We start from the raw sequence: 26277 nt of genomic DNA, 5'->3' as shown, positions 1-26277 counted from the left end.
AGGGTTACCCACGAAGATTCTTGTGTGGCCCCAATGCTGTGAGTCGAGGAGGCCCCGCCCAAAGACAAGGTCCACAAAGCCAGGAAGGGAGCTGGCCACCCACAGACCCCCTGTTCAGCATAGACTCCTTCCTTACCACCCTGCCACACATCTTGTTTCAGCTCCAAATCCTCAGCTGTCTGCTCTCCGCGGACTGTCTGTGGATCCCTATCTGAATGGCTCCCTTGTTGAGGAGCAATCATTGGACTATAGGTCTTCCAATGGTTCTCCAAGGATCCTCTCCTGCCTAGAGCCAAAGCTCAGGCAGGCTCTGTCACAAACATGCAGCAAACATGGTGAAAACATATAATGGCCATCCAGGAACACAGACACTCAGAGATATGTACTATTCATTAGTCATAGGACCAACCTCCAACATGCCTCAAATCCATAGAACCCACTATAAAATGGGTGCACACAGTCAAAAACACAGCCTGTCCACACACAGGCTACAAACCCAGCTCCAAGGCAGGCCTCTTTCCCCCATCAGCCCCGCCCCACATTTGAGAGCTGATCCTACCTCCTTGGGCCTCCCCAGCTGGCTCCTAGCAACAGCCAACAGCTCTTGCAGTTGCTGAGCAACGGGGAGAACCTGTCAGCCCCTTGGAGGCCAGGCTCACCAGAGGTGGGCAGACACAGACCCCAATCGATGGAGGCAGGGCAGGACAGGGCCACAGGGAGGCATGTCCTCCTCCAGCCTCAGGCCAGGCTGTGTGGTCCTTGCACACTTCCACCTGATAGTCACTCCCTCTAATTATTCGTTCTTCCTAAAGTGTCCAGCAACCCTATTCCACCCCTCCCAGCTTCCCCCTCTCCATCTCCATGGGGGCCCCAAGGGTAGGGCTAGGCCTCTGCTTGCCACTCCATTCACATGCCTCCCTTCCATTCCTGGGGCTCTGAATCCTATTCTGTCATCTCCAGCCCAGCTTCTCCCCTAATCACCAGCCCCATGTCCATCACTGCTCTGAAACCTCCCCTAGACACTTTAGGCACCTCCAGTGGCCCCTGCTCCTAGTCTCTCCACTTTGTGGTCTCTCACCAGCCAGAGCAAGCCCCCCCCCCCCTTCCACCCCTACACCCTGTCAGTTTCTTCCCCTCCTCAACCCCCACCTCACATGTGTGTCTCTGTTCTCTGTCTCTTCTCATGGGCCTCCAGCCTCCTCCCTGGCTCTCATCTTTCCTCTACAATCCATCCTCTACATGGCAGCCAAGGGATCCTGCTGAAAGAAATCACATCACTCTCTTGCTCATAAACCTTCTGTGGCTCCACAGTGCCCTGAGGATAAAACCCAGACATTCTGGTTTGGATTGTGTAGGAAGTAGACGTGGTAGAGGGGCAACTGACAGCAAGAACTCTGAGGAGCAGTCTACAAACTTACTAGCTGCATATTACTTTGGAGAAATACCAGAAACTCCCTCTGCCTCCATTTTCTTATCAGTAAATGAGCCTAACAGTAACATCAACCCACTGCAGTGGCTAAGGTCAGGACTAAGGGAGGAAATGAAAGTAAAATGTAAAATGTTTCCATGTGAGTGGCACATGGAAAACTCTAAGTAGGGGTGAGTCCTATGATAGTGATCTCTGCAAGGCCCTGTCCCCACCCAAGGTCCACCTGATCTCCCCCCACTTAACACATCCACGCTCAAGCCATGTGACTGACCTTGTTCACTCCATCCTCTTGCTCCTCCCCTTGATCCCTCTCCACTCATTCTTCCTCCCTATCTCTCATTCCATGGCTGTGAGCTGGGCCTCTAGGACTCCACTGTCCTGGAGCTTTCCCCACCCCAGGCCCAGATCCCACTGTCTTGCTGGTGAGTCTCTTCCATCTGGGTCTCTGTTTCCAGGCCCAGAATAATCCTTGAGGGTGCAGGTAAATATCTGTCAAATGAAATGAATGAATCACACAAACTCTCCCCCAACCTTTCCAGGGGTTCTCCCCCTTCCCCCCCCCCCACCTCCTGGAACTAGGAAAGCTGTAAACAACTAATCCTGCTGCCACTATAACAGTATTTGCCATTATTGTATGTGCAGAGAAGGCAGGAACTAATTGTGCTTGGGAAGGAGGCTTCTTAGTGGAAGTGATGTGGGGAGTGGTAGAGGGAGGAGAGAGCTGAGGAAGAATGTGGCAGGAACAGGGAATCTGGAGGTGAAACTGTGAGACCAGGTTTGGGGAGGGGCCAGGGAGAAAATCAAGGGTCAGAGCTGGAGAAACCCCATTGCTTTACAGCTGAGGCAATTGAGAATCAGAAGGGGCTGGGACCCATCCATGGTCATCCAGAGACAACACGGACAGCTTGCTTCCCTCCCGTTTGGGAACCCAGGAGTCTTTTTGAGAGATGTCATTTTGGGAGCAGAGGATAGCTGCCTAGCCAGGGCCTCATGGGCCCCAAAGGAAGCAGGACTTGTCTCTGTGCACACTGGTCCAGCACCACCTGGACTAGACCATAAAGACAGTGAAATGACAGCCAGCAGAACTGAGGACAGCACTCTGGCCAGAATGGAGAAGTGGCAGCTGCCGGCTCACTCAACTCCCTTGCTCACTCTGACAGCTAGAATAGCCCTGGGGCTCACCACACTCCACAGAGCAGGTGCAGCTTGTACTGAGTTCCTACCATGCACCAGGCTGAGCAGGGTGAGGAATGGAGACCCCCTCAGTGGGCCATGACACCCCAGCCCACAGGCTCCAGGAAGGGGAAGCTATGAGTACTTCCTCAAAGACAGTTTCGGGGTGGGTGTGTCTGCCCTCATTCAGAGTCCAGGAACAGGCAGGACCCTACAGGGATACCCAAAGTCCAGGGTCCTGACCACCCCATTTCCATAGCTCCCAGGTGGCAGTCCCCAGCAACTCTGATCACCAAATCACAGGCCTTGCAGATAGGGCTTCAGCAGCTTCTGCTTGTAGATCTCAGTGGCCAGAGCTGGCTCCCTCCCTGCAGCCCTGAGCCAGGCTCCACCTCCTGGGTACATCCCCTGCACTTCCCCCTTCCTGCTTCTTAGCCCAGAAGCAGTTTTGAGATTGGAGTCAGGTACCCTTCCCTCTCTGCTCCTTCCTTTCAAACCTCTCTTCCCAGGCTTCTCTTCCCTCCAGAGAAACAGTTCCAAGCCTGGGAGGTCTTGGAGTCCAGGGTCCCCCTTCCTGGTCATCTGCCTCCTTCAAAGATAATTGGCTTTGGCATGAAGAACCCAGGCCAGAAGTTTCTGGATGGGGTAGGGGGCTCCACCTGACATGGGGACAGGAGGGTCTGAGAAGATGAGTCATCTACTCAACCATTGTCTACTGTGCCACTGTGCTGAGAACCCTAGGGAGAGAGAGGCAGCTGGGACCCTGCCCTTCAGGAGCACATGCCAAACAAGTAAACAGGGAAACAGAAACAGTTTCAGAGGAAATCAACAGGGTGACAAGAGAGCCACTGGGAGTATACACAGGAGTAACAGTCTGAGAAGATCTTCAAATGATAAGAGACCAATAGTGTGATAAGCCAAAGAGTAATAGGTGGAGGTAATAGCAAGTGCAAAGACCCTGGGGTAGAAAGACACAGGGTGTTCCTAGAACAGAAAGGAGGTCAGCTTGGCCAGAATAGCAAGAGCAAGAGGTACATATTGTGATGTGAGAGAAGACTGCCATAGGGCTTCACTGAGTAGGGCAGTCAAGGAGTTCCCAAGTCCCTAAGAGATGCTGAGGTAAGGGTACATCTGAGCCTGCAGCAGGCATCAGCATCTCTAGGCCAGTGACCCATGCCTGGCCTTGCAAATACAACTGGTCCTGGCACTCAAGCTGCTACTGAGTAGGGGAGAACTGTCCAGGGAGCCCTTGGGGCTTGGTGGTCAAGTCTGAGCTCAGCCCCTCTCCTTCCCCTTGAAGAGCTCATGGTCCAACTCGCTACTGTGTCTGCCACATACACAGCCTCTAAAGGCCAGCTCCCCAAGAAACCCAGGGTCCTCAGAGGGCCTGGGAAATGATAATCAGCCTATCCCCAGGAGCCACTCTTCTGTTCACCTTGTTGCAGCCCTCCGTGTCATGCTGTCCAAAGGCTGGGGCTGGTAGCCTCTCCCGCGACTTGTTAGGGCCTTCATTAGCAATGCTTCCTGGAATTTAATTTAATGAAGGAGCAAAAACAGCCTAATGAAGGTGATGCAAAAGCAAGCAGCCCATGAGGTGCCTCCAAGGCCCAGCCACCTGGGCTCAGGGGCTTCCTGCCGATGGTAACTGGGAGTAGAGGGGCAAGAGAAAGGGGACTTGTCCTGGGAGGGATGCTGGCCACTGAGTCCTGGGAGTAGGGGACATTGCTCTGCCACACTGCATGGAGCAGATGCTACTACTGAAGCTAACTAGGCAGAGGAATGAGCCTGGCTGGGGCCTGCTTCAGGCTGCTGGAAAAAAGTTTTTAGGATGCTATCAGCCAGAGCAAAGGTTCTAGGCCACCATGGGATGTCAGATGTCCAGGCTGTGGGCTAGCACCAGGGGGTGGTAGCAGGGGCCAGATCATCAGGGCCGAGTTTAGATTTTATTCCAAATTTAATTGTGATGGAAACAACTAACGTTTTGTTTTGTTTAACAGCTAGGGTGTTTTTTTTTGTTTTTTGTTTTTTTAATTAACTAATTTGAGAGAGAGATCACGCGAGCAGGGCAGGAGCAGAGAAAGAGGGAGAGAGAGGCAATCTCCCCACTGTCAGTGTAGAGCTTGATGTGGGGCTCAAACTCACAAACCATGAGATCACACCCTGAGCCTAAGTTAAATGCTTAACCGACTGAGCCACCCAGACACCCCACAACTAGCGGGTTTTTAAGGGAGGGTGACATGACCTGCTATTTTAAAGTTCCCTTTGGCAGTTATGAGGAGTAATGCCCCTGTGGAGAAGGGAGAAGGGAGGGAGACAGAGGGGGACCACTATATGGTGCAGAAGGTTAAGGTGATGGAGGAAAGCTGAAGGAGACACGGTTGTCCCTTGTCGCCTAGAAGGTAGCTCCGGGGACATGGAGTGGGGTGTATGTATACCTGGGCTGAACTGTTTCTTCTAGCAAGTTTGGGCTGGTTGGTCCCCTTTCAGCCTTCTCCACAGACTTGGCCTCTCCTCCAAATAGACATTTAAAGAATATTAGTTTAAAAGATTCTTCGCGCCCCACACCTGCTTTCCCACCTTTGTGGGGGAAAGCACTCCCCACTTCCCCTGCTGGAGTTCCCTTCGCATCTCTCCACGGCTCGAAGCACTCTATGCCCTGCCCCCAGGGCTTGCTCAGAGCTAAGGCTCCCCAGGAGCCCCAGGACTGTATTTCACAACGGGAAAGGCCCAGAGCTCAGGCACAGGGCAGAGAGCTGCGAGGGTGCAGCCTCGCAGACCAGCGCCTGTCCCGTCCCCCGCGGCCTCCGGCCACCGTCCGCCACCCCGCGCAGCGCAGCCCCTCACACCTCCCCATTTCTTAACCCGGCTCCTCAAGTTCTCGGGCCCACGCCCCGCCCCAGCGCCCTCCGCCCTCCAGGCCGGGCTAAAGCCGGAAGCGGCCTCTGAGCTCGCGCCCCGCCTCTTCCGGGTCCTCTCTAGGCGGGAGTGCTGGACTTCTGTGGCCGCCGGAGGCCCGGCAAGGTTTCGCGGGGCAGCGGCGCCCTCTGGCGTGCCTCAGGCGCAGCGCGGGAGCCGAGGCCGACCCAGCATTTCCTCCGCCTTCGCGCAGCCTTTGCCTCTCCTGCCGCTGCTGTCTTCCGGCTGCCACTCGAGGTTATCCCCACCAGGCTTGCTTTCTCGCCTTGTTTAGTCTCCGACCCTGGCCCCGGCCTCCGCCCATCTGCCTGCCACTTGGAGCGCCCGTGGCCCTCGCCTGATCCCCGCCTGCCTGGCCTTCCCAGCCATAGAGGAAGACCGTTCTCTCGGACCATCCCCAGGACGTGCCCTAACAGCCGCCTTCTACTCCCTCTGGTCGTGGCACCTTCTCACCCTCTGTTCCAGGATGCTCTCCCGCCTCCCCAAATTCACAGCGGAGATCAGGCGCCAATTTGGGGGACCATCCCGGGCAGCCACTTCCTGGCTTCCTCGGGGTCGGATGGCCCCGTGTCTTTCCCTCGTGCCCAGCCTGGGGACGGTTGTGTTTGACCCCAGGGTGGACTTGGTCAGGATAGGAGAGGGGTTCGGGCATGTGGGGAGGGGGTCTCAGAAGGCTAGGTCAAGAGTGGCTCTAGGAGTTCAGCCCCTTCCTTCCTTCCAGATCAGGCAACCCTGTAGAGGTCCCTGTCTGGCCTTCTGAGGACCTGGCCACGTGTGGGACTGGCAGCTCCTCGCTCACCTACCCAGGATGACAAACGTTGAGGTCCTGGCCCCTTTTTGACCACCTTTCCCTTCACGTCCCGCCTGGAGCCTTCCTGCCTGCCTTCCTCCCACACACCAGGCTGGAGGACTTTTTGGACTGCCTTGGAGCCTCAGGGCCTGGCTGCACTGCCATAGCTGACCATTCCAGCCACCCAGCCCTACAAGGTGTCTGGCGGGTCACAGCACAGCCCAGACTCCCGCCATTGGCCGCCAGGGGACAGCAGAGGCCGCCTTCTGCAGAACTCGGGTTGGGGCTGGGAGTATGGGGGATCAAGCTGCAGTCTAATACTGTCCAGGTCCTGCTGTGCGTGGCAGGGCAGGTTTGCAGCCTTATGTGGTTTTGAAAGCAATTTTATTCTTTCAGATTTCTTCCAGGGCTGCACTTTCTAAGTAACTTCCAGTCAATTATTCCTGTTCCAAGTTGTTTGAAAATCAGTTGCTGGATGACTTTAAACTGAGATCAAGGCAGACATCTGGATGAGTCCTCTGGGTCCCTCCATGTGCTCCTTCATGTCCCTGGCTACCAGGGCTTGGCCAGGCCAGGCAGTGTCCACCCTGTATACCCTGATGCCAACTGTCCAACCTCCAGCTACTGTCTTCTAGCCCACTATCTCTACAGCCCTGGCCTTCATCAACCTCCCACCCATGGTCCAATCTCTCCTCCTCAGTACCTTCTTCTCAGTCTTCCTAAAAGCCTCTGTTGGCCCTGCTCCCCTCACTTCACACAGATCTTACCAGTCTGTAGTCTTACCAGTCCTGGGGCGCCTGGGTGGTTCAGTCTAAGTGCCCAACTTCAGCTCAGGTCATGATCTCAGGGTTCATGAGTTGGAGCCCCACATCAGGCTTGCTGCTGTCAGCCTGTCAGCAGAGATCCCGCTTTGGATCCTTTGTCCCCCTCTCCCCGCCCCTCCCCACTCATTCTCCCTCTCCCTCTCTCTCTCTCAAAAACAAAACAAAAACATTATAGTTTTACCAGTCCTACCTCTTCCTCCTCTACCCACTCCAGTCAGGCTTGCCCTTCCCTCCACAAAACAGCCGTGACCCACACATTGCCGAACCCAGCTGAAGCTCCATGCTCACCTCCTTGAGCATTTGACCCCCGTCTGGCTCCCCCATGCCCTCTTCCCCCTTTGTTTCCTCCTGGCTCCCCTGCTTAGCTCTTTCTCTGATTCCACCTTGGCTCTCCTATCTCCTAATAGGAGTGTTCCAGGGCTCCATCCTGACTGCTGCCCTTCGGTCTTCACTCACCACCCTCATCTCATCCAGGCCCCTGACCTTAACTACTGTCCACTGGCTTTGCCTCCCAGACTCTGGGTCCAGTTCTGGCCACTCTACTGAACTTGAGTCACATACCCAGTGGCCGACTTGGCATCCCCACTTTGATATCTAGTCGATTTTTAAGACTTTTCATGGGCAAAACTGATCTCCCTCCCAAGAACTGCCTCCTTCAGTGGATGCAGTGGCAGTTTGGACCCTAGACAGCCTTGGAGTCACCCTAGACTTGTTTCTGCCCCACTCCACCCCCATGTCCAAATAATCAGGGAACTTTGCTGCCTTTACCTCCAGCACATGTCCAGCATCTCACCCCAACTGTGCCACTACCTGGGCTGAGCTACCTGACATGTCTGTCTGAAATTGCAATAGCCTGTGTGTCATTGTCACCCTTGGCTCCCCATCCCACACCCCAGAGTCTAAGCTCCATGTAGCAGCTGGAATAATCCAGAGTTGCTGCTGAATCAGATCCTGCCCCCTTCTCTGTTCAAGAATTGGCATTGGGTCTCACCTTTCCCAGAGAAAAATCCAAAGCCCTTATGGTGGCTGGCAAGGCCCCACATCTTCCCCCCTCAAAAGCCCCCACTTGTCCCTCCTTCCCTCTACTGCCTCACTCAACAGCAGCCACAACGACTTCCTGGTTGCTCCTCTCACAGGTATGTTCTGCTTCTGAACTTTGCACCAGCTGATCCCTCTGGCTGGAATGTTCCCTGCAGGCATCCACATGACTTCCTCCCTCTCCAAATCTCTGAAAAGCATATTTTTCTCAGTGAAGGCCACCTTGACCCACCTCCAGACCCCCTGTTCTCTATTGCTCCTACCTTGCCATTTTAGTACCTATGGTATGACCATCTTCTAACAAATAATGTAACTTACTAATTATGTTTCATGTTTCTGGTCTGAATTCAGTCCCACACCTAGAATGTAAGCTCAAGGAAGGCAAGGGCCTTCACTTTGTTTACTGCTGTGTGTACAGGTGCTGGAAGGATGCCTAGCACATGGGGAATCTTGATAAATATTCGTTGAATGAGTGAATTCCTCTTCCATCAATAGGTGAATGTACACATGTGCACACAGGTGAGGAGGGTGTGGGCAGGGGGAAGCTGCTGGTCAGAAGAGACCAAGGCTGACTTTGGCCCCTTTACCTGGTCTATATCATCTTGTCTTGCTGTTACAAGTGGTCATAAGAAAAGCAGTGAAAATAAATATAGAAGACCTTTGTGCTGGAGTTTCTGGCTGCTTTCACTCGTTCATTTCCAAACAGAGCAAATTTTAAAAAGCAAGAAAGAAGGAAAAAAAAGACCTAGGAAATTCTTCAAAACATACAAAAATGACTATGACCGAGGGCCTGCAGACCCATCCTTATGGAGGCTGAGTGACTGGACCTTGACAGCCAGGAACAAGAGATATTCATTTTCAAACAGTCATGTGGACACTTGGTATAGTCTAGCGGCCACATTGCCTGCCCCTTCCCCCCTAGAGAATGCTGCTCATGGTCCATGTTAGAGGAGACCTTGCTGAGCAGGCAGAGAAGACCTCTTGGGGGCCAGAGTCCTTCCTCCACCCCGTGTGTGTGTGCGCGCGCACATGCGTGAGTGTGTGTGTGTGTGTGTGTGTGTGTGTGAAGCAGGTGGACCTACTGTCAACACATCCTCTTGGTCTGAGAGGTCTAAAGCCAGGCCTGGGGTTTTTAGGGAATCCAGGCAGTCTTGCTGCTGCTCTGACCTGCAGCCGTCTTTGGACAGAGTATGAGAAAAGACCCCCAAGGTCTCTCAGCAGGATGGACCCTGTCCTCCACTGCCTCCCACTCTCTAGGAGCCAAAGGCTCCATGCAGGGCTATGACCTAATCTGATGAGGAGGAAGCCAGAGACCCCCAGAGGGCAGCCCCTCACATCAGGACACTCTGGGCTGCAGCCACCTCTCGGCCAGTGTCCGGCTCTTTTCTGGGGCTGCAGGGCTCCTGGGTAAGTCCCCAGGCTGGAGTCAGGCGCCTGGGGCTGAAGGGAACTAGACTCAGGAAGCCCCCCTCTGATCAGTTGGCACAGCCATGGGCCTACCAGCCACCAGCTTGAGGAAATTCTTTCTTGAGGGGTTTCCCAAGCTGGCAGCTGCCTCGCCAGTTCAAACTGGATTTTTCCTGTTGCCCTTTCCCTGGCGGCCTAGCCGGGTGCAGGGTCTCTCCTAATGAGGGTTTGGTGCCAAGGCCCAGGCGGCTCCGTCTTGCTGGGTACCAGCTGGTTGAGGCCTGCCCCAGGAAATGAGCAGCTTCCTAGTTTCATCGGGGCCAGGGCACTTGGGACTACCCTGCATCTTTTGGCCAGTCCTGCCCTGCCTTGGACCCCCTACTCAAAACTCAGGTCTCCAAACACGGGAACTCATTAACCCACCTTTATTCACAGTGGGTTTTACCATTAATAGAAGATCAGCCTGACAACTCACAGAATTCCTGGATTTTTGTCCTCAGACTCAAGGCATTAGCAGAGGATTGACATGGCAGCCAGGGAGGGCAGGGGGCCCTTCAGCAGGGTTTCTGCAGGGCTCAGCTGCCCCCTTGCTCAGACCCTCCCTGGAGCTACTGGGGATGCACCTCACGTTGCCTCCTTCCGGAGCCTCTCTCTGTCCCATTTCCTGGGGCCTCATTAATTCCTCCCCACCTCACCCCGTGAGAAAGCAGGTCTGTGCTGAGCCTGGCCCAGGTCCAGAGCTGGGCCTGAGCATGCCACTGGCTGGTTTGGAAGGGGCCCTATCCTCACCCTCATCCCAGGGAAGGGGGCAGGAGAGGCTCCCGTTTCCATCCATATCCCGACTTCTACCCACTTGCCAGGAGCTCAGGGACCATGGGGAACAAGAATACACAACATAGCTGGTATTATGTATAATATTTATAAAAGGGAGCTGACAGCCTCTCCACTCCTACCCCGGATCAGCCCCTGGGGTCTTTGGCTCCCAGGGGCAGAGACGCTCTGGGCCCCAGCCTCTTTCTTCTCCCAGAAATGGAATGTGAGCTATGGCCCAGACTTGGGGTGGGGGGAGTCCCAGCCTCCCCAGGACTGGTGAAGGGGCAGGTCCTTGGGGGTGCCCACACCAGCCTCACATTTAAAAGAACCTGATGGCTTCAGGTATGGGGGGTGGTCTGCTTCTGGTGGTGGGGATGGGAGAAGGAGACGAGAGTATCCAAGCGCTTGAGTCCAAGTGACTGAAAGGGGCCTCCGGGACAGAAGTGGGGGAAGGCAAGTGCTTTGAGGGAGGTGAGGCCCCAGAGTGCAGACCAAGGTCCAGCAGCAAGGTAGGGAGATGGCTGCAGGCTTGGGCTCCAACTCTGTGTGCCCTACAGACTGTGTAGGCAGCTGTTGGACCTCAGTGTTTGCATCTGTGCAAGGAGGGCAGGGGCCTGAGTGGGATCTGAGGCAACAGGACGGGAGCAAGGGCACAGCCCCACCCTGCTCCCAACTCCGGAAGCCCCTGTAGCCCGGGAGCCCAGCAAGGTAGTGGTCCAAGGGCATTGGTCCTGGCTGTAACAAAAACCTTCCACAGAGAAGACGTGAGGCAGGGGACAAATGCCATAGTGTTAACCACGTCTTTCTTCTCCCCGCTGACTGGCCACTGGATGGGAGCAGGGGCTGAAGACTCTGGGCAGGGGTACTTGGACGAGTAGACAGAACAGGCCGGGGGTCTTCCTAGTGGCTTCCTCCATGCCGGCCGGTCCCTGACACCCAATCAATGATGATGAAGCTCAAGCTCATGGTCATCAGCAAGAGGCCAAGCACAGCGAAACAAAGGGCCTATGGGGTCAGGGAGTCAAGAGTCAGGTGTGAGGTCAGGGCAGCTCCCTCAGCCCCACACCAGCCCACCAACCTCCCGGATCCTCGCACCAAGATTTTGGGGGTAGACTTTGCAGGTTCCTTCTCGGTGGGTATGATGCGAAAGTAGAAGATGGCGGGGAAGATGAAGATGAGGCATGGGGCAGATGTGGCACCTGCAAAGAATGAGATATATCCAGCTATTGGCTAAGGTCCAGGGGTGAACCCTTCAGTGAGGTCAGAGATTCCTTGCTGGGGAAGTCTCATCTTGAGACTCTACTTGAGAGCTCTGCCTGATTCCGGAGAGCCCACCAGTCCCCCTGCTCCCCATTCTCTGTCCAACTGGATGGAAAGCTAGTACTGTTGGCAGTAGAAGAATCTGTCAGTGAATGAAGCTAGCAAAGAGGAAAGGTAAGCCAAAAGATAAAGACAAAGCCTTGAAGATATCGGGCTCCTAGATATAGCTATTCCTGAAGGCTTTTCCATTATTTAAGCCAATACCTTCCTCTTTGCTTAAATCATTTTGAGTCAGATTTTGGCCACAGAGAACCTATAGTCATGTCTATGATATCCATGACAATCAGCCCCCAGGTCTGTGTTTTGGTCCCTGCAGAGTTGGGCTGAGGAGTCAGTCTTGTGAGTTGGGTCACTCCAAAGATGTCTCAGAATTGTCTGATTTTCTACCTTAGAGCCACAACTGGGATGAGACAGTGGACAGAGCACTGAACCTATAGTTCCATGATCCTAGAGCTAAATCAAGGCCCCCCACTTACCAGCCGTATGGCTCTGCTACTCCCTTAATCACTACGGACTTCAGTTTCCTCATATGTGAAATGGGGACAAGACCCAATGAGACCCTTTGTGGAGGTCCCTGGCATCCGGGCTCCACCTCATCCCTCAGCAAGGGGGAACAGACTCTGGTTTTGAGCCCACAGAAGGGATTAGAATAGCCTTCAGGACAAAAATCTCAGACAGGAAGCCAAGTTGTGCACATGGCCAGCAGCTGTCACTAAAGGTAGGGTATGATCTCAGGAATCTGCCAGGATTTAGATAGGAAATTCTCTGGCCAATGTCCTGCCTCTATACACAGCTGGGCCAGACCCTCACCAATGACCCCGAAGATGCCCAGGATGTTGGGAGCGAAGATAACCAGCAAGTTGATACAAGTGAGCAGGCCGATGGCAATGAGTATGTGCCGCAGCCAGCTGAACTCCTGGTTCTTAAACAGCATCTGCTGGATGGCACGGCGCACCTGGGGGATGGGGGTGGGAAGAGTCACCAGTCTGTCAGCTCCATAAGTCCCACCCTACATCGGTCCACCTGCCCACCGGCTCACCGGAAACAGAACGATTGGCACTGTGAGTGTGACTGCCGTCAGCACGGCCACACGCACACAGAGGATCAGCACGTCAAATGGGTCCACCTTGCTGTAGGTGTGCAGTAGCTCCGACTCCACCCCGTCTGTGGCAGGCAGGGAGGATGGTCAGCAGGTGGCCCAGGGAGGGGGACGGGCTCTGAGCCTGGGTTGACCCTGACACTGTGGGAAGTGGCAACAGACTCACCTCCACAGCTGTAGGGCACAGTTAGGCATCACGCACCTAGTTAGCACCTCCAGTATGCAGGGTGCCATGGCCACTGGCCAGCCCCTTGCCCCCCAGCCTGGCCTCTGCCTCTGCCCCCACGGTCCAGCCATACCGTAGAAGGTGAGGTAGCCGAAGAGGGCAGCCAGGAAGTACATGACATACATGACGGCGATGGACAGGTTGGAGATGTGCTGCATCTTCCTCTTGGAGGGGCTTTGGGGAAGCAGGGGAGGGGATGGGTGCCAAGCTGGGCCACACCGGAGATCCCCGTATGCCCTGGGGCCTCTCTGGCACCACACCCTCACCATTTGGCAGCTGAGGACGTGTCCTCCTTGCCCCCAGTCGCCCCTCATGGAAGCCATGGAGATCTTTGATAAAGTGACTTGGCTCCTGTCACTCCCCACCCCGCCCTGCCCCCACCCTATCAGGACCACATTCCTTCTCCCCAAACCAGTTTAAGGCAGCCACCCCCCTTGCAACCATAGACACCTACTCCTTGAGCTCCGTATAGATGGGCAGCACCTCGGGATGGCAGACGAAGGCGAAGGCCATGATGGGGATGGTATATGCTGTCTAGATAGACATGGTGACTGCGTCAGGGCAGCCCTTCACTCTCACCCGGCCCATAGCCCCTGCCCTGGCCTGTTGGAACCTGTGAGTTGAGTGTGAAGTAACTCGGGGTGCAGAAGGCTGCAGCCTCTGTTTCAGCCTGCAGCTGAGCCTCCTCCTTGGTGACCTCCATGAGGCTGACATTGCCCGTGATGTTGGCGAGGTTGAGAGGCAGAGGGCAGGGCACATGGAACTTTTTGTAGATGACCTGAGTTGCAGAGAAGATGGGGGTATCAGGGCCAGACAAGGCTTGCCTGGGAGTCACTATGAAAACACATCTAGATCAGGACAGAAGGAGCTGCCTTCTGACCCAGGCTTCCCAGAAAGACCTGCCCCCTGCCCCTGACAGAGGAGCCCCCCAAGAGACTTGTCCCCTCACTCCACCAGCACGGAAAGTGACTCACTGCAATTAGGAAGAACACCATGCAGCTGAGAGAGAAGCCGCTGGAGTAACCCAGGTAGCCTGCAACGTGGGGGAAGGGCCGTGAGACTGGGGTCCCTTCCCAGGCATTTCTCCAACATTCCCCTCCAAGGCCCTAGCCCTGCCACGCTCACCAAGCTGCCGCATCAGTGCCAGGGGCAGAATGACGATGACAGAAACAAGGATCACCAGGTAGTTCCCATTCATGTACCAGTCCCTGCAGGAATAGGAGTGGGGAGCCAACATCAGAGTCCACTCAGCCTTGGGTGAGGCCGTCTGCCTCCATACCTAATCGGGGCCACCTGAAAAATACTTGTTCATAGCTCGGAGTCTGCAAAATGGACATTCTCTCAGCACTGGCCTAGGCGAGGGGAGAACTAAGGAGCTCAGCTCCTGCTTGGTAGCAATTAGGGCTATAGTCACTGCTGCTGTTTTTCTCAAGACACACAGGTCTGGGTCCAGCTTCCCCAGGGGGTGGCCCCAAGGGGCCCAAGGAGGTGGGTGGGATGAAAGACCCTGGCTCTGGGGAGGTGGAGCATTTTCCATGGGGGTGTCAGGGACTTTCCAACATCCTGTGCCCCTTGTGGTCCCTCCTGGCATCTGCATCCTGCACCATCCTGCGCCCCCCCCCCCCCCCCAATGGCGCAGAGAACTCAAGGGATAAGGAAGGAGACCCTCCTTCCCAGGGAAGCCCAAAGGCCAACTCCTTGGGAAAGGCACCCAGGACCCAGGGGGAAGAATCCTGGCTGTTTCCCTCCTCCCAGAGCTGCTCTCAACTTCAAACCCCCTCTGCTTGCCTGGGCTGTGTGGCCAAGGGCAGGGCATGGCTGTCTTCTCTGTCCCCACCCACAAAACATGGTTGATTCCATCAGTGCTGGCTAAACTGATGATGAGCAACTGGGACACCACGGGCTTAATTTCTTGGTTGGGCGGGGGGGGGCGGGGAGGGGAGGAGGGGGGGGAGGGGGCGGCAGGCGCTAAAGCCCAAGCCCTGGTCAGGAATAGCAGGTGCTTAGAGCTAAGCCCGAAGCTCTCAGGTCCTCCTTTTCTCACAGGCTGTGTCCTGGCCCAGGTGGGGCCCAGGTTCCTCAGCCTCACCCCACCTCTCGCCCCATCTGGCCCTCCTAGGGGGTTCCCCTAGGTGCTAAAGGAGTGTAGACTGAATGTTAGCTCTGCTGGCAGCTCTCTGCCCCTCCACCAGTCACTTGCAGGCACTGTCTCATCTCTCCCACTAGCCCAGCCTGGGTTCCCAGGGCCAGTGGTGCATGTGGAGGGGTAGACCAAGGCCTCCCTCCTACCCTCACCCAGCCCCGCCCCACCCTGGGGCTCACGAAGTTTGCTCCTCCAGGTTCAGGAAGGTCTGTATGACAAGAGGCAGCTCGGACTTGATGATGTACAGGTAGCTGGACATGGCTAGGGGGAGAGAGGCGGGCAGGTGCTGGGGTCAGCCAAACCAGCCAGTCTTCAGCCCGCCCACCTGCCCACCACCTGTCTGGGTCTGCCTGCCAGGCCCACCTCCAATATTCTGCAGTGTGATGGCCAGGGCCGCTGCCAGCTTTCCTGGGGTCCCAAAGGCACGGTAGCCTAGCTGCTCATAGGCACGGATACCTGTGGGGACAGGAGTCAAAATAGTCAGGAGTGCTCTCCCCAGCCCAGCCCTCCCCTGCTCCAGGCTGGGTTGGGGGCTCACCCACGATCCCTGAGGACTTGAGTAGCAGGTGGATGGAGTAGCTGGAGAGCAGGGCGACGGCTGTCAACAGGAACCTGGGGAAGATGGGCGAAAAGGAGCCACTGAGGGCTTCGCTGGCTGGCAGGGGTGGTGAGCTCTGGGAGGCCTGGGCGTGTGGGTCTGTGACCCAGGTGTCTGGAGCCCCCAACAGGTGTGGATGCAAGCTCAACTGGCCCCGGCAGGGGCGAACACCGCTCAGTTTGACCCAGGGTAAGCCATGACCTAGAAGGGGCCCTCTGAGCACTACCTCCTTGAGTTCTTGGAACAAACATGCTTTCCATTTAGACTGCAGGGCAGAGCTCCCAAGTAAGGACATGTGTGTCCACACAAGGCCTGGCCATGGGGCTTCGTTCATCATGTGTAAACGGTGGTAGAAGTATAGATTCAGGTCTGTTAGGCTTGCCTGTGTCATAATCTCAGTGGGTTTACCAGGAAATGAGGGATATTTGTCTGGCCATGGCTGGTTTTTTTAGCCATGGTTTGGGTTGAGCCCACCCACAGCCTGGGTCCTGGGAGGTCATGGTTGGTGGACTGTTTAGAGCTCCTGTCTTTAGAAGGTTCACTGAGGGCACTCACAGGAAAAGGACGATGCCCGTGTTGGCCATGGCATAGGCGAGTCCCAGGATGCCACTGCCCATGATGGCGTTGCTGAGGTTGAACACTGACATCCCAAATGAAGTCTTCCCCACAAACTGCAGGCACCAGAGTGAGATGGGGGCGGGGGGAAGAGACAGCGACGCATGGAGGGTATCCCAATATTCCCCCTCACTGTCCCTTAACCCCCTGTCGCTGCCCCAGAGCTCTTTGTTACTGCATGAAATCTCCCAAGCCCCCCACCCCACTGTGCCCCCCGGCTCACGTCTGTGAAGTGTGGCTCCTTGCTGGGGTTTTTCTGTAGGAAGCCCTCGCCTTCAACACAGCTCCGTCTGGGGCCTTCGACCCTGTAGGCACAGGCCAGAGCAGTCAGCTCAGCTCCGGCCCTTGCTCTGCATCCTGCCCTGCCCTGACCACGACTGGGTCCCTCTGCTCACCTCTGGTTGACAGCCGTGGGGGTGGTGACTGGGAGCAGCCCCTCTGAGTGTTTGCCGTTGGGCACCAGCTCCACCATTTCCGTCTGCAGAGGTGCCTCCATGGTCAGGGTCTGCCACCCGGAGCACTGACTCTCACACCAACACAAGTCAAAGGTCTGCAGAGCAATGGTCCCTCTGGTTATCCCTTCTCCCAGGACCCATGGCCCAGCCTCCCATGGGGAGTCTACAGCCCATCACACCTCCCAGAAGCTCACTCAGGATTTATGTGCACATGCAGCTGTGCCTGCTGCCTCCCCGGGACCTTTTGGGGGAGTAGAGCTCAGATACCTGAGTTCTCCAAGACATCCTGATGGGACACCTTGGCCAGTACGTAGCACTCCCCCCACCACTCACATACCAGTCCAGGCAAGCCCTTGGGACCTCAGTTTCTCCATCTGCAAAGTGAGGATCAGCTGGATGACCTGAGTTCAGAGTCCAGTGGTGCCTGGACCCCAGGATGCTGAGTCCCAGGAATCCAGACCCCGCGCTGGTGGTGGGCCCTGGATTGACACCCCCTCCCTGACATTAACACCGGGAGACGGTTTCCTGTGCCGGCCCTGTGTGCCAGGGGCCTCCTAGCCAACCTAGAATGGCACTGCCCGACGGCTGGAGGCCTTGGGAGAGGGTGAGGGCTGTGGGCCCTGTTCCCAGCCGCCCGGCGGGCACTGCTGGCAGCCAGAACAAAGGGCCTTCTGTGGTCTGAGAGCTGGCGCTGGGAACGGCAGGCGCAAAGGCTACCCCCCCGGAGCCAGGAGGCCTGAGGCGGTGCTGGGTGGCTGGACACCTGGGCCCTGCCCGCCTGGCTGCAAAGGGCCCTCAGGGGGCCATCCAGGAAACGAGCGTCCCAGGGCCGAATTCTCTGAGCCACATAGGCCTCACTCTCCACACAGCCATGACCTCAGGGCCATGTTCTCCTTCAAGCCTCTCTTCCCCTGCTAGGGGAATACCCCTACCCCTTAGGTGACCACCCTCCAGTAGTGGACCATTGGAGCAGATTCTCCATTTCCTAGAACCCCAGGCCAGGAACTCAGGGTCCTAGGCAGCTGTAGAGGAGTCTAGGCCACTGGATCAGTCCTCCCTTCCCTGTCCTCAGGGCATGGCTCTGCTGGGCCTCTAAGGAGCCAGCTCCCCCCCACCCTTGCCCCCCACCCATCACTGGGGCTGGAAGCCACCTACCCCATGCCCAGAAGGTACCTGGCACAGTGCCCCAGGATCTATAAGGACATCCCGAAGGCCAGAGAGGCCAGAAGGAGAGCTAAGACCCTAGTCGAGATCAGGGACAGGGCAGCACTGCCATGCAGGTCAGCCACAGCCTAGCCTGTTTTTTGTTTTGTTTTTTTAAGATTTTAATTTTAAGTAATCACTACACTCAACATGGGGCTCAAACATACAACTCTGAGATCAAGAGTGACCTGCTCTACTGACTGAGCCAGCCAGGTGTCCCTATCGGAGCCTAGGCTTGGTGCCATGACAAGCCCTCTGCTTGGGAATCCTGAATCCCGCCCTGAACCCCCCATCCCCACTCCGGATCCTGATGGTCTCAGGTGTGCTTAGAACCCAGAACACCAGGGTTCTTAGCACTTGGGGCTATGTGTGGGGACAGAAGGCTGGGTTCAGGCCTCAGGCCCCAGTGTCCTGGAGGCAGCAGCCACACAGAACTGACTAGATGACCAGCCCACCATTGCCCCAGGCAGCCCCAGACCAGAGTTCAGATCCCAGGAACCTCGGTCCTGGAGACTCCACACTTGGAACCCTCGGGCCCCCTCGGCCTGCCTCTCTTTCTTCTGATGCTGGCATCTGAACCCATCTCACCTCCAGCCCTGTCCATTCAGGTCCACGACAATGTGAACATCTCTCGTGCCCTCTTCCCCTGGATGAGTCTCTGCCCTAAGCCTCACTATCAGCACCTCTCCAAGGATCCCAGCTGGATGTGGAGATGCCAGCACCTCATCTCCAGAGTCACTCCAGAGTACCCCCTGGCTCTCAGCTAGGGTTGCCCTTTTCGGGCCTCCCACCCTGGGCAGGCTGGGACAGGCCCTCAGAGTGTGCTGAGTTGGCAGCTTGGACAAAGCACCCTTCTCTGCCTTAATATCCTTCCCTAGCAGCCAGCACTACCTCCAGGGAGACCACAGCCCATGGCATGGTCATGGCCAAAGTGCCCGAGTTTCTGTCTCCAGGTTCCCCATCCCCCCAGCAGGACCTACACCTAGACCTTCACAGCCTGTCTGATACTCACAACCAGTCATTGCTGGATCTTGGGCTGGTTTGAGGTCCCAGAGAGGACATGGAATATCCTTCCCTAAATGGCTTCTGGTCTAGAAGGGACAAAATCCCCAAACATAGCCCCCACCTTATAGTTCCTGCAACAACTAAATATGAGCCACATAGTGCTGGGACTCAAAAAAGGGGGGAGAGAGGCATCAAGGAAGGCTTCCTGGCAGAGGAGGTGATGGAGCCATTTCTGAAATTCCAGGAGTCCCAAAAGTGTGGAATAGCAAAGAATGCCTTAAGCAGAGGGCACAGCATGGGCAAAGGCTCTAAGGTGTGGTATGAGGCAGAATGAAGGTTCCATGGCTATAGACAAACCTGACAAAGCCTTGAAGGCCAGGTCAATTAGTCTGTACTTCAGTGTAGGGCAGGGCTAAGGGCTAAGCAGCCAGAGTGGAGTGCTAGCCTGGCATGTGGACTCTCAGCCATTCCCTGAGGCTGGCAGCCCATTTCTGACAGCTCCCATCCCTCAGGCCTACCACCTCCCAGGCTCCTTTGTATCAGGGAGTCAGGGTGGACTCAGGGAAATCTGCCAGCAGAATCTGACCCACTGTTGAGAAAGTCCACAGTGGACATTCTGAGTCTGAGTCCTGGCCTGGCCCTGCCTTACTGTGTGACCACGGGTAGAGTATTCCCCACTCAGGACCTCAGTGTCCTCCTGCCCTGCAGAGGTCCCCAGAAGTTTGGCAAAGCTGGGGACAGAGTGAGGATCCTCTCCAAGGCCTTTGTCCCAGACCATGCCATGGGCTTCCAGAGAGGGGTCAGGTTCTAGTGTGGGGCTGTCACTGCGACCTTGGGCAGATCATCAGAATAGCATCGGTCATGGGTGCAGAATGGACTTGGGCAGGAAATCGATGGCCTGGGCCACTGCCCTGGGCCCTGTTTGCTCTGCTGGGAGATAAGGGCTAGGAGAGGCCAGGAGCCACAGGGATAGTGCAGTAGGTAACGCTCGCCCACGCGGGCATCACAGGGTGAGAACTTGTCAGGCACACCTTGGCAGGTGTTGAGTTTGGCTAATTAAAGATTTCGAGGTCCAGGAATCCAGGCCACCACAGGCCCACTGCTTGCATCAGCTGCTGTAGGACACATACCTCTCTGTCCCAGGATTGAGGTCCTTGGAACCACCAGGGACTTGAGCCCTGCTTTCCTCCCTAATGCTCAGGGACATAAATGGGTCTGCAGTGGCAGGCTGGCTACAGGGAGGCATCCACACTGTTCTTCCCTCAGTCCTTCCTGGCCGTCTGTGCTGATCGAGGCACAGACCCCATAGAACTTGTTGCCATGGTCCCCAGGCTTCTGATGCATGGGAAGTCCTAGCCTCAGCCCAGATCTCAGGGGAGAGGCAGCTGGTCTGGCCTGAGGGTCTGTTGTGGTTATCCCTGGAGGCTCAGGGATGAAGGCTGCTCTCAGTTCCAGCTCAGCCATCCTTAGTCCCCTCCTGGCTGAGACAAGGTGCCCCTCCTATCTTGGCACTCCCTGCCCACCTTCTTCTCCAGGCTTCAGAAGGAGAACATCATCTTAGGACAAGCTGTCAGTCAACAAGGAAACTAGATTCAATGGACATGTCTGAACTATATGTTCTCAAGGCACAGCCCCAGGGATTGGTGAGGAGATGATTGCTGAGGTCAGGGGGCTAGGGCTAGGGCATATGGAAGGGTGTTCTGAACAGAGGAGAATACTACAGCTCTGTGCACCCCCAGCCCTTCCTCCAGACGCACAACTCCAGATTTTGACCTCTGTAGATCCAGTACCCCTTCCACTACTCCTTCATCGTCAACAACACTGGGCAAATGGCCACTGCAAGGTCAACACCTGGCTGGTACTGAGGGGGGTGGTATGGAGGAGAGGGCACATCCAAGGAAAGGAAGATGGCCCAGAACATTGATGTGTTGGCAACACCGATCGCTCATAGTTTAGCTCCTTGGCCCTGGTGTGTGGGGTCTGTGCTTCTGTGTTCTGGGCATCCGGAAGTGTCTAGGAGGATCTGAGGGGCCCAGCTGGGGCCGGAAGTTGGACTTTCCTGTGACAGGGTACATTTGCTAGACACCCAACAGATGCTTGGAGTTGGACCTTGCCCCAGACCCCTAGGCCTCCCCTCCCACCCCGCCCAGGACCCTCCTTGCTCCCCCAGTGGAGGCTGCAGCTGGAACCTCTTGGTCAAGACTGGGCCAGAGCCAGCAGCAGCCCCCTCCCCCCATTGCCAGCCCGCTGAGAGGGACGTGCAGCTGGAGGCCCAGCCAAGGCAAAGGACAGGACATCACGTGCCTGTGGCCCCCCCAGGGGCAGGGGAGACCCCGAGCCAGCCAGCCCATCCTCCTCCCTGCTGACCTGGAATCCCCTGGAGGCGGCCAAATATTTGGACAGCCGGACTTCTGGCCCCAAGGAAAGCTGGAGCAGGGGCCTGGGGCAGCTCAGGACTCATTGGAGACCCCAGTGGAAGGGGGGAGGGGCTAAAGGCAAGGTTGGCCTGGAGGAGAGGCACCATTCAATGTCAGGCAGAAGCAGAGTGGCAGAGGGAGGGAAGAGAGGGACAAGGAAAGAGGAAGGGCAGAAAACACATACATGCAGTGCATGAATACTGATCTGGACAGAAAAAGAGACAGAGAGGCACAGGGAGATAGAGAAATGCAGATGGATATAAAGGTACACCAACAGGAAAACACACACAGAGGAAGGTGGATACACATTCAGACAGGGAGACAGAGAGAGACAGACAACCAGAGAGCTGAGAGACAGCGATGGCCAACCAGCCAGAGATAGCTAAATGGAAAAAGAGACAGAGAGACAGGGAGACAGCCAACGAAAGACAGAGAGGACCCCAGAAGGAGTGAGAGGGAAGAGGGACCCAGAGGCCCAGGCGAGTGAGCTGCAGGCCCAGTGGGCACTTCAGGAATGGCCAGGCAGAACCCTGGAGGACCCCACAAGAAGGCTGCCCAGCATCTGCAGGTTCCTACAAGAGCAGGTTATGCCTCCGTTAGCTAGGTGCAGGGACATCCAGACAGTGGGTCTGAGCCCACTAGGGCTGCAGGTCCAGGCCCAGCTGGAAAGCTCACCACTCCCCAGTCCAGCACTGTCTACCCACACAATGGAAAAGATACACAGAGGTGATGGTGACCCCCATTCTCAGCAGTCATGCACATGTGCAGACGTGCCGGCTGAGAGGCTGTGTACAGGACGTGGCCCGCAGAGCGGAAATTCAAAACCAAGCCACCCCAGGCCGCTGACCGGAAAGCCCCTCCTGCCCCAGCAGCTGGTCCTTCCCTTTGGCCCCCAGAAGCCCCGCCTGGTCTTCTAGAGTCCTCCCCACCCCCCCACTACCGCATCTGTCTTCTTATCCAGAGTCAAAGGCCAGCCCTCCACTCACCAGACTGAATGTTTGCAGGGCACATAGTAGGTGCTCAGTAAATGTTGTAAAAGGAATAGAATGGGTTCAAGGCCCTTGGCAAGCCCCCAACCCATCTCAACCCAGCTCCAAGTGGCCCCTGGACCCTGGTCATGTCTGAACTAGATCATGTGCCTGAAGAGCTCCTATCTTACTACAGCATAGTATACACATCCCACACAGGCTTTCTGTGCACACAGATACCAAACTGTACCTCCCTTGCAGCCAACCACTCCCCTAAAACATGCTTTCCCCTTAGAATGAGTGCCTGTTTTTTCCACACCCAGCCTGGACTTTCAGGGTACACTTAGTTTAGCTCAAAAACCTTCCCCGACACTACCCAGAGACCTGTTGTGCCTCATTTTCTCTATTTGCCCAAGGTTCCATGGCTACTTGCTAGGGCAGCAGGCACCAGGACAGGAGCAACTGATTCTCATGGTCTGGCCACCTGGAGCTCTGGACTGGGTGTGTGTGGTGAGGTTGTGATGAGGGCCAAAAGAACCAGTACTGAAGAAAGAGTGTTTTGAGAAGCCAGTGAGGACATGGCCTCTATGAGCTCAGGCAGAGTGAGGTTCTGAGACATATACCCCTCCCCTCCCCAGAGAACCAGTCCCCTGTCCCCAACCCCAAAGGGTCAGAGACTCTCATGGAATGATTCCAGTCATTCCAGCCCTCTTGGAGACATGCCACACCTGGCCTCACCCACCCTGATTCCTCCTACATCTAGTGCTTCCTGCAGGAAGACTTCCATGGTTGTGCAGAACTTCCCCATCTCAAAATGGAACTGTCCCCAGATCTCTTCAGCTTTCTAGGCTCCAGACTGAGAGGCTCTGAAGAGTTTTCTTCCTTTCTTGAAGGAACTGAACTCCCATGCAACTGTTTACTGAAGAGGAAGGGGTGGAAGGTCCAAAGGCCTCTTCCAGAACAGTGGCCCAAGGAAGTCATGGAAGAAAGGACAGGACTGGGCGACTGAAGGAAGGATGGGCCTGGGTCGAGGAGTCCCGCAGGGTGCAAGGTGCAAGGACCTTTGACTTAGTCCCTTTCAGACTTGTCCTAGAGCTTACACCTGAGCTCAGCGCTCAGGTCGCCCTGGGGGGAGAGGGCGGATTCCCACAGGCCCCTCCCCTGGCCTCCCCCTCCCCGGGTGTAAACAAACGCACGCATTCGCTGTGGCCAATCGAAGGGGCCAATGGAACGGGGGCGGGCTCCTGCAAACCCGGTTTTGGTCCTTTCCCTCCGCCCGCGTGCGCGGCGCCAGCTCTTATACCCCCACCGGGGAATGAGGCAGCAAGGAGAGCACACAGAGCCCCGCCCTCAGGCCAGGGAGCCACACGCGCCCTGTTCCTGCCGTGCCCGCTGGCCCGGCTGCAAATGGCACGGACTCTGGGACCAACATGTGCCCCACGGCCCCTCAGGCAGCCTGGCCCGATCTGCCCTCAAGCCCCTGCCCAACGCAGCCGGGATAAATATACCCAGACTCCCGGTGTGCCAGCCGGGCAGATTTGCCTGTCAGGCGCCCGTCGGGGCAGCGCTCCAGAGCCCGCTCCCAGGCCCTTTTAGGCTCCCCTCCGGGACCCTCTCTAGCTAGTCCCCGTGGGCCCTGCCTCGGGAAGCCCATCGCTCACCGCCCGAGCCCCCAACAAGGCGTCCTGTGGCCCCAGCCCCGAGTGCTGCTGACCTCCTGCTGTCCCTCCCGGCCCTGCCGACAGGCCCTGAGGCGGCGAAATGCCTTTCCCAGGATACCAGTTCAAGCTCAGAACTGACCCCTGATTGGCGAGTCCCCGGACCTGAGCCCAGAGCGCGCGGGGTTCTGGCTCGCGGGAGGCTGGGGTGTCTGCCCGGGACGGGACGGGTAACAGGCGCTGCCCAGAGCCCAGCTACGGACGGGAGGGTACACAGTAGAGCTCTGCCCGCCCGGTGCCCTGGACTGGGGGTCGGCGCTCCCAGCGGTACCTGGCCCGGCGGGTGGGGACGCACGGTGCTCCGCTCAGGCTGGCGCTGTCCGCTCTGCTCCCGGCTGAGCACAGCGACGGGGGATGAAGGGCGCCCGGCCCCGCCCCTGGCCCGCCCCCGGCCCGCCAATCCCAGGCGGCGGGCAGGAGGAGGGGCTGGCCTGGGGAGAGGCGGGGGCCCCGGCCCGCCAGGAGCAAAGGGGCAGCCCGAACGCTAAAGAGCCCCTAGGTAGGAGAGCAGCGGCTCCTGGAGGGGCTCAGTTGAGTCCTGCGGGCGGAACGCTTCAGTCTAGAGCAGATTCTCTCTGAGGTCTCCGAGTGTTCCCTTAACCCTTGAAATGCTCTCCTCTCACCTTCCGGAGGCCAGAAGCGAACAGAGCAGTGCTTAACCTCGGTGAAGGGTGCTTTCAGTGGGGAACTTTCAGACATCAGCCAGACACAAAATGTCTTTTCTGCTTGCCTCACTCTTCCAAGCAGAGGTGGGATGGGGTGAGGACGGGGGCTTTTCCTGCATCAATTCTTCTGTCTTCATCCCAGATATTCAGAAGAGATTGAGACTGGAACAGACAGGGGTAGGGTCAGTGAGGACAGGAGGGGAGCAACGCTGGGCTTGCGCTTCGCCTTGTTGGGCTCTCCCTTGGCCATGCCTCCCATTTCCGTATTTCTAAGGAATAACTGACAGCTATGTCTGCCCGTGGGAAGTAGGGCCTGGGACTCAGTGCCCTGGGAGGAGGGGTTTTAGGGCGTGCTGTTATTGGCTAGGGGCTCCTATCCCACCCCTGCCTGCTTCCCACCCAAGACCTTGGTGCTCAGGGTGGTAGGTGTTAAGGGCCCCCAGGCCTACCCAGCAGGGAGCTGGGAGAGGCCTGACCTTGGGGGTGAGCTGGGGGGGGGGTTCCCAGAACAGCTGTGTCCCTTGCTTCTCAGCCACTGGCTCTGATCCGATTAATCCCATGGCCTCTGCTGTTCTTAGCCAAGCTGGACGTCTCTGTGTCATGTCTGCCCCCCTCCTGGTAGGGGGGAATGCCCTCAGGGGACAGGCCTAACCTCTCCCCTGTCCTGGGCTGGGAGTCAGGCAGGACTCCTGGATTCTCTTCCTACTGACTCACAGCACCATCACAGCCAAGCCCTAGCCTATCTCAGTTTCCCTCTGTGTTACAGGGAAATGGCTCTGGCCTGAGAGGAGTGAATGAAGGGGAAGATGTGAGTTAAGGGCAGGGGATTCAGCTTTGGCTGGGAGTGCCAGGGAGCTGGGAGGACTAAAGGGAAAGGCACCGGGATGGTGGCAATCCCTCAGAGCATCCAAGCCCCTGCACTTCTGATGGCTGAAAAATAAGAAGGCACTGGTTTTCCCTCCCGATCTGGGGCTGGTGTAATTCCCAGATGAGAGCTCACCTTGTCATGAGGGACCCTAAGTCTCTCATCCTCCAAAGGGGCTTGAGGACTGCCCATTGGACAGTCAGTAGGAGAGGTACTGACCAGGGTCTGCCTCCCCCACCTTCAGGCCACATACATCCTGGATGCTCACAGAAGTCATTTGCAAAGGGCTGAGTGCTCCCATTGGTAGTTCCTGAGGGGCCAGGCCTGGCATCAAGGTCACCCAGCATGTGGGTGTTGGGGTCCTCTATCCTGACTGGAGGGAGCAGGGGCCGGCTGGGCTGAGCTGCTGTGGGTGGCCCGAAGGCAGCATGATGTGGGGTCCCTGGACCAGACTAGTTGTGGCCAGGACGGGGGAGGGGCTGCCTGTTTGTTGATGCTAGGTCTGGGCCCCAGCCAGGGCAAACACAGCCCTGAGGCCTTTCCCGCCACCTGCCGAGTCTCCCAGCCCAGCCTGTGGTGACAGGACAGCT

At 56.8% G+C, this 26277-nt stretch overlaps 1 protein-coding gene and 1 long non-coding RNA gene across 2 annotated transcripts; both read right to left on the bottom strand.

Annotated features, from left to right (window-relative positions):
* Window positions 1–1157: 1157 nt before the first annotated feature.
* Window positions 1158–5516, bottom strand: LOC125929381 (uncharacterized). Its single transcript, XR_007459850.1, has 3 exons — window positions 5038–5516; window positions 4038–4126; window positions 1158–1918 (listed from the first exon to the last, which is right to left on the bottom strand). It is a non-coding gene; the product is annotated as an uncharacterized LOC125929381 (long non-coding RNA).
* Window positions 5517–9972: 4456 nt separating this feature from the next.
* SLC38A3 (solute carrier family 38 member 3) lies at window positions 9973–24495 on the bottom strand. The gene is made up of 16 exons (XM_049640519.1): window positions 24429–24495; window positions 16787–16941; window positions 16615–16696; window positions 16332–16447; window positions 15717–15790; window positions 15542–15634; window positions 15358–15439; window positions 14161–14243; window positions 14010–14068; window positions 13649–13813; window positions 13490–13569; window positions 13109–13209; window positions 12750–12874; window positions 12521–12665; window positions 11486–11589; window positions 9973–11395 (listed from the first exon to the last, which is right to left on the bottom strand). The coding sequence occupies exons 2-16, from the start codon at window positions 16885–16887 to the stop codon at window positions 11291–11293; spliced, it is 1515 nt and encodes a 504-aa protein (XP_049496476.1). The 5' UTR covers window positions 16888–16941; window positions 24429–24495; the 3' UTR covers window positions 9973–11290.
* Between the last annotated feature and the right edge of the window lie 1782 nt (window positions 24496–26277).

This window comes from Panthera uncia, chromosome A2 (assembly GCF_023721935.1).
Source record: "Panthera uncia isolate 11264 chromosome A2, Puncia_PCG_1.0, whole genome shotgun sequence".
Taxonomy (NCBI): Eukaryota; Metazoa; Chordata; class Mammalia; order Carnivora; family Felidae; genus Panthera; species Panthera uncia.
This window is presented reverse-complemented; position numbering and strand designations above follow the sequence as displayed.